The 8,178-nt window shown below is 38.8% G+C and overlaps 1 protein-coding gene across 1 annotated transcript in view; it reads right to left on the reverse strand.

Moving 5' to 3' along the window:
- LOC101646555 (RNA polymerase II elongation factor ELL2-like) overlaps positions 1–4,587 on the reverse strand; it is a 63,989-nt gene extending 59,402 nt beyond the window's left edge. The window contains exons 1-2 of the mRNA XM_013008631.1: positions 4,471–4,587; positions 119–191 (exon numbers count right to left, since the gene is read on the reverse strand). Of these exons, the coding sequence (XP_012864085.1) occupies positions 119–191; positions 4,471–4,587 (190 nt within the window). The remainder of the gene's footprint in view (positions 1–118; positions 192–4,470) is intronic.
- Positions 4,588–8,178: the final 3,591 nt, after the last annotated feature.

The following is an 8,178-nucleotide window of genomic DNA, read 5'->3' on the forward strand; positions in this document are numbered from 1 at the left end:
TGAGGGCAACAAATGTATAGATGTGCTTTACACAATTGATCTATGTATTGTGATGAATTGTATGAGCCCCAATAAATTGATTTAAAAAAATAACAAAAAGAGTATTGAATGCTCTTACCTGTTGGAATTTGAATATCTATATTAGATAATGTAGCTAAACCACTGCCCCATGAAAAATATCCATTTGTGACCTACAGAATAAGAATAAAGACATAAAATTATAAAATTAAGTATTAAAAAAAAGAAAGGTGATGTAATCATGGGTGCTCTAATATCGATGTCCTCATGATCATACTATTCTCCTTGATATGATTGGATGGTTTAACTATTGAATTGTATTATATTTAAAATATGTGCCAATAAAATGGTTGGTGGGGGGGAAGAAACTGTGGTACATACATACAATGGAATACTACACATCGTTAAAAAGCAGTGATGAACATATGAAGCACATCGCCGCATTGGAAGAGCTGGAGAAATCATGCTAAGTTAAACAATCCAAGCACAAAAGGTCAAGTACAACATGAATCGCTGAGTAAGCTTAAAAATGCTAAAGGGGCATAAGGAAAAAGCTACAGTATACAAACATTCCTGGGGCCAGGACCAGGTAGTATGGTAGGAGCAGACCAAATCCTGGGATACATATGGTAGCCAACTGAAAAGGAGGGGGGGGAAGGAAAAAAAGGAAATCAGTAAATAGGGGAACAGGGCACTAACTCACCCAAGGGGAGGGTATTGTTTATATCTCCATAAGGAAAGAGGGACCAGACTTCAACCCAATGCTCAAAGATGTGAATGCAACATGCTGGCACGGAGTAGGGAACCAGTGAAGAGGTCTGAGAGGCCAGCCCCAATACCAACAAAGTGGACACCTCCCCTACACCCCCGAAGAATTTATTTCAGAGTACAGCATTGAAGCTGCAGCTCAGGGAGAGAGACATGTCTTTTTTGTTGTTGTTGTTTTGTTTTCTTTTGTTGCTTGGTTTTGCTCTGTCTTGTTTTTGTGCATGTTATTATCTCCGCAGGTCTGTCTAAATAAGATAGGCTGGATGAACAATCTGGAGGAGAAAACAATGGGACCAACAGTTTCGGAGGTACATGGGAGAGGGGGAGGTAGGGGGAAAGGAAGTGGTGCTAACAAATCCAGGGACAAGGGAACAATAAGTGATCCAAATCGGTGGCGAGGAGGGTGTAGGAGGCCTGGTAAGGCGTGATCAATGGTAATGTAACTGAGAGGAATTACTGAAACCCAAATGAAGGTTAAGCATGATAGTGGGACAAGAGGAAAGTAAAAAGAAATAGAGGAAAGAGCAAAGAGCAAAGAGGCAAAGGGCATTCAGAGAGGTCTAAAAACAGGCATGTACATATGTAAATATATTTATATATAATGATGGGGAAATAGATCTATGTGCATATATTTATAGGTTTAGTATTAAGGGAGCAGATTGACATTGGGCCTCCACTGAAGTACTCCCTCAATGCAAGAATACTTTGTTCTATTAAAACTGAAATTCCATGAGGCTCACATTCTCAACACATTCCCTGAAGACAAAGTGGATGCATAAGCAAATGTGGGGAGGAAAGCTGATGAAGCCGGCTATCAAAAGATATAGATTCCAGGGTATTAAATACTTGAAGGTAAACAAGTGGCCATCTAGCTCAGAAGCAAAAGCCCACATGAAAGAAGCACACCAGCCTGTGTGATCACGAGGTGTCAAAGGCATCAGGTATCAGGCATCAAAGAACAAAAATCATCATTGCGTGCTCACCTCCCTGATAAGTTCGCTGAAAACAAATGGGTGCATAAGCGAATGTGGTGAAGAAAGCCAATGGTAGCCGGCTATCAAAATATATAGTGTCTGGGGTCTTAAAGCTTGAATGTAAACAAGCAGCCATCTAGCTCAGAAGCAATAAAGCCCACATGGAAGAAGCACACCAGCCGGTGTGATCACGAGGTGTCAAAAGGATCAGGTATCAGGCATCAAAGAACCAAAAAAACATATCATTGTGAATGAGGGCAAGTGCTGAGTGGGACCTAAAAGCACCTATGTAGGCAACTGGACATCGCCTTATGGAAGGGTCGCAGGGAGGAGACGAGCCAGTTAGGATGCAGTCTAGGAAGGATGAAACATACAATTTTCCTCTACTTCCTAAATGATTCCTCCCCACCCCCCACTATCATGATCCCAATTCTACCTTATAAATCTGGCTAGACCAGAGGATATACACTGGTACAGATAGGAACTGGAAACACAGGGAATTCAAGACGGATGATCCCTTCAGGAACAGGGGTGAGAGTGGACATACCTGGAGAGTGGAGGGAGGGTGGGGTCGAAAGGGGGAACAGATTACAGGGATCTACATATAACCTCCTCCCTGGGGGGTGGACAACAGAAAAGTGGGCAAAGGGAGATGTCAGACAGTGTAAGATATGACAAAGTAATAATTTATAAATTATCAAGGGTTCATGAGGCAGGGGGGAGCTGGGAGGGAGGGGGAAAATGAGGAGCTGATGCCATGGGCTTAAGTGGAGAGCAAATGTGTTGAGAATGATGAGGGTAAAGAATATACAAATGTGCTTTAAACAATTGATGTATGTATCGATTTTGATAAGAGTTGCATAAGCCCTCAATAAAGTGACTAACTATATATATATGTATATAACTAAGTGACATCAACAAAATCTCATTTATATCAATAACAACATTGCATGTAATCGGTGAATTCACTGATAAAAAGAGAAAAGTAGTAGAATGGATTTTAAAAATGAACCTTTAGTAGGCTGCTTACTAGAAATGTACCTTATATATAAAGATACATGTAGACTAAAAATCAAAGGATGGAAAAAGATATCACTAAAACAGCAGTGAAAGAAAAGGTGGAATAGCCATATTAATCTCAGACAAAGTAGACCTCAAAGTTAATGATGTAATGAGAAACAACGAAGGTCACCAGATAATTATGAAAGCTTTAATTGAACAAGAAACCATAACTATAATATATGCACCAAATGCGAGACATTAATAAATTATAGAAATGATGACACAAATAAATCATAATATTATATTAGGAAACTTCAATACATCATTTTCAACTCAATATCGATCAACTAGAAAGAAAATCAACAGATAGAAAAAAATAACAATAAATCAACTTGATTTCATAGGTATATATAGTACGCTTCACCTGACAAACTTTCATTTCACTGTCTTCTCTAGCGCCCCTGGAAGCTAGTCTAGAATAGATTGTATCGTAAGCCGTAAAGCAAGCATCAGAAAATTCAAAAGTATTGTTATCCAAAAAAATCTTTTCAGATCATAATGCTGTAAAATTAGAAATTAAGCATAAAATGACCCACTCCTCCCCAAATGAAAATGAAAATCCCTAAAATATATGGCAATTGAGAAACACATTACTAAAGAATCAGTGTGTATCTGAAGAAATAAAGAGCACAATCAAAAGATCCTTTAAACAAATGAGAATGAAAACGCAATGTATCCAACTTGTTGGGACACAGCAAAAACAGTACTCAGAGGACCGTCTATAACCATATCTGCACACAGCAATAAGGCAGAGAGAATTAAAACAAACACCTTAAAACATCAACTACGATTGGAAAAATGGAGCAAAAGAAATCATTAGATACTAAAAGAAAAATTAGGGCAGAAACAAATGAAACATAAACAACTTTTTAAAAACTAGAGAAAAATCAATATGATAAGAAATCGGTGTTTTGAAAAGATTAACAAAATTTCAGGATGGCTTAATATTAGAAAACAACAAATGTAATTCATCCCTTAAAGGAGAACCATATGATTATATGGATGCATATATTGATGCATAAAAGGCATTTGATAAAATTTGACATCCATTCCTGATAAAACACTCCATAAAGAAGGTAAATTTCTCAACAAAATAAAAACCATATATGCAAAACCAATAGCCCGCTTCTCACTGAATGGCGAACAATTGAAATCATTTCCTCTTTGAACAGAAACTAGGCACGGTTGCACTCGATCACCACTTTGATGTAATATCTTTCTGGAGGTTTTAGCTAGAGTCATAAGACATCAAAAAGAAATTAAAGGTGTCCACATAGGCACACAATAAGTAAAAATATCTTTATTTGCAGACGACAAAATCGCATACGTAGAAAACCTAAAAGATTCCATTAAACAATTGCACTAATTTAAAATTGTGGATTGTTGCATATTAAGGACGATAATATAAAAAAAGATACCAAAAGGACAATACCATTTACAATAACTACACAAAAAGAGAAAATAAATAGGAATAAATATGACCAGAGAATCAAAAGACGTAGACAAAACAAAACAAAAAACAACAAAAAACTACAACAAACGTCTTCAATAAACTGAAAGGGACTTACCTAAATGGTACAAGTTCCCATGTCTCTAGATAGGCAGACTGAATATTGTGAACATGTGAATATTACCAAAATTACTTTACAAAATCTGGGAGCCCAGTCGGCAAGACGGCGCTGCTCGTGTTCCCGTGCTCCTTCTTCCGGCTTCTGACGCCAGCTGGGCTCTTGCGCGGGCTTTTCCCGAGGTCAAAGTTTTCCATTCATGCGCCTTTCAATAGCAAACCTGATTGGCTGAAAGTTGGGCTGACCTCAGCCCCCACAGACTTCCTATGGGGATATCTCAAGCAACATAATGAAGATGTTTTAGAGTGTAAAAGAAGAAATGATGATATAAAAAAAATCAGAAGAAGAAGAAATGGTTTGAAATACTGATACCACAGTCTGCTCCACTTAGTGATTGCATGGATTCTTCTGGATTCACCAATCTTTTGAATGTAAATGAGAAATAAAAGTTATTTGTGAATGTGTATCTCCACATTTGTGTGTTACTTCATTATGTGAAACAAATTAAAATACTTCCTTATTCTTAAAAAAAAAATCAATGCAATTCTGATCCAAATCCCACCGTGATTCTTCAAAGAAATGAAAAAAACTAATTATCAACTTTATATGGAAAGGAAAGAAACCGAGGATAACTAAAACACCTTTAAAACACAAAGACAAAGCAGGAGGCCTTTGACTCCCAGACATTGAAATCTACTAAATAGCCACAGTAACCCAAAGAGCCTGCTATGGGTGCAATGATATGAAGACTAATAAATCAGAATGGAAAACCAAGAAATACAACCAAGAACCTATAGACACCAAATTTGTAATAAGGACCGAAGACACATTAAATGGGCAAGAAATAGCCTTTTCAACGAGTAGTGCTGGAAAAACACTGGATCTTAATTGGCCAACAAATGAAACAAGACCCATCACACACCATGCAAAAAAAAAACACAAAAAAAGCCAAACTCAAAATAGATCAAAGAGCCAAATATAAGTCGCACAATAATTAGATCATGAATGAAAAATAGGGACAAACTTAAGGGACCCTTACACAAAGCATAAACACACTGTTGAACATAATGAAAAAGTATCCACAAAACAAAATAAAGAACATACTGTAAATATGACATTTGTGCACATCAAAGGACTTCATCAAAAGACTTAAAAGAGAACCCACAGATTAGGAAAATATTCAGTAATAGTACATCAGCTAATGGTCTAATCTCCAAAACCCATAGAAAGCTACAATATCTTAACAATAAAAATACAAATAATCCAATAAAAAAGTGTAAAAGACTTCATATAGACCATTTACCAAAAACAACATCCAGGTGGCCAACAGCCATCTGAAGAAATGCTCTGATTCATTAGCAATAAGGGAAATGCAAATTAAAACAATAATGAGATGTCACCTTACACTGAAACATTTAGCAAAATTCAATAAAACAGAAAATAACAAACATTGGAGAGTATGTGGAGAGACACGAATGCTTTTACATTGCTGGTGGGACTGTAGCATCGTACACCCACTATGGAAATTGGTATGGCACTTCCCTAAACAAGTGCAAATACAAGTACCTTACGATCCAGCACACTCTCTACTGATTATATGCCCTATAGAAATCAAGAATACAACACAAATGGACACACGCAGACATGTTTATTGCAGCAATTTCCACAATAGCAAAGAAGCAACACCAATCCCCAATTATAGAGGACTGGATAAATAAGGTCTGGTACATTCATAGCATGGAATTTTATGTAGCAATAAAAATTGATAACTGTTGAAGACTGTAAGACAGGGATCAAACTAGAGAACATCATGCTAAGCAAACTCAGCCGATCTGAAAAAGATAGATATTTAACATCACCATGGTTATAAGAGAAAATAGAAAAGAAGACACGTGGTGTATATACCAGTCGACAAGACTTTGATCACTACCAGGATGCCAGAGACAGGACCAGGAGCAGTGAGAGAGGAAGGGTGGCATGGGGAGGGGAATGGAGGGGTTAACGGCAGGGGGGAGGGGGACATGAACTAAAAATTGTTCCCCCCCCAAAAAAAAAGAAAAGAGACCCTCTAGATTCCTTACCCCTCAGATCTAAACATTGGTCTGAGTGATTAGAAAGGAGGAAAAAGTAAAACGGAAGTGGACTTGGAATCTTTAATGACTTACAAGTGCATTTCAAACAGATGGGGAAAAAAGGCTGCCGGGTCCTGAGCCAGCCTCACAATTCTCATTATATTGGAGCCCATTCTGGCCGCCAATGTGTACAGTGTTTGACGGCTAGTCATAAAGTTTTCAGTGGCTACTCTCTCAGAAGTTAATAGCATATACATTCTTGATAGTCTTCTCTTAGTCTGGAAGTTCTACTGAAACCTATACACGGTGGGTGACCATGGGGTTGTTATTGCCAATTCATGTAACCCTTCTAGCCATGGTTCCTTATATGTTATGCTCTGAGCTTTATATGCCTGTAGCTATGGTGGAGAGTGTGGGCCAAGACATATCCCTTGTTTCCTTGAGGTCATCTTTTTTTTTTTTTAGATCATTTTATTGGGGGGTTCTTACAACTCTTGTTACAATCCATACATCAATTGTATGCAACAATTAATACATATATTCCATCATTCTTTCCTAGACATTTGCTTTGTATTGAGCCCTTGGGATCAACTCCTCTTTTTTTTCCCTCCGCCCCCTCTTGTGGCCCCTTGATATATTATAGATTGTCAATTATTTTCAAATCTCACACCAACTGCTGTCTCCCCTCTCCTCTGGTTTCTGTTGCTCTTCCCACTGGATGGGGGTGTAGGGGGAAGGCGGCGGGGGGAAGGTGAGGAGGGAGTGGGGTACCGATTGCAATGAATGGCACATAACCACACACCCCTTGAGGCCATCTTTAACACCTCACTTTGATACTTCATGTGAGAAAGACTAGGCATTCTACTTCCGTAAATATTTACAGCCTCGGAAACCCACAGGGAAATTCTACTTTCTCCTATAAGGTCACTCTGAGTCAGCATGGTTTAGTAACCTGTGTGAAACCAACAACACCCTTTGTTTTCCTCAGATATACAAAGGTGCCACCAGGCGGTTCACATCGGCTTGTCTGGAAAGCCAGACCTCGATTTTCCTGACCCTGTTGAGTAGAAGCCGGAAGACTTGATGTGGCTGCTGGACACTTTGGGCTTCTGGTGGTAGAGCTTGCATTGGCCCCATCTCTGTCTCATCCTTGGATTCGGGACTGAACAGTACCCAACACCATGTGAGACCTTTCCTCAAAGTTTTCTGAGTTCCTGTGGGAGGTGGCAATGAATCACAGATCCCAGGGATGCGAGGTTATATACTAAAGGGAGGAATGGGGAGAGGTGGGGTAATGGATCAAAGTACCATCTTGGAAGAGTTGGACATTTGGGACATCTTCGATCTCCATCCCCTTACAGTTAGTCTTGTATTAATGCTTACAAAAGAAGTTGTAATACCACACTGTGTGTGAAATACCATTGGCATGGCTTCCAGCATCACAGCAACATTCAAGCCACCACTGTACAACAGACAGACAAGTGGTGGTGGATAAGTGTACATATACTTCTATACACCTCCATCAGAAGGACAATACCTGGAGGATAGAGGGTGGGGACAGATTAATTTAGTGTGTGTGGGGGGGTGCACTTGTCATGATTATTGTTTGCCTGTGAGCATTTTTTTGTGTGTTGTCAATAAGCTGTATCAGTTGACTTTAGGTTACCAATGATAGGACCAGATTCGAGGGGGACACCTTTGGCTTGGCCAAGTTTT

This window comes from Echinops telfairi, unplaced genomic scaffold (genome assembly GCF_000313985.2).
Source record: "Echinops telfairi isolate 266 unplaced genomic scaffold, ASM31398v2 ScPeMD7_48;HRSCAF=171, whole genome shotgun sequence".
NCBI classification, from domain to species: Eukaryota; Metazoa; Chordata; class Mammalia; order Afrosoricida; family Tenrecidae; genus Echinops; species Echinops telfairi.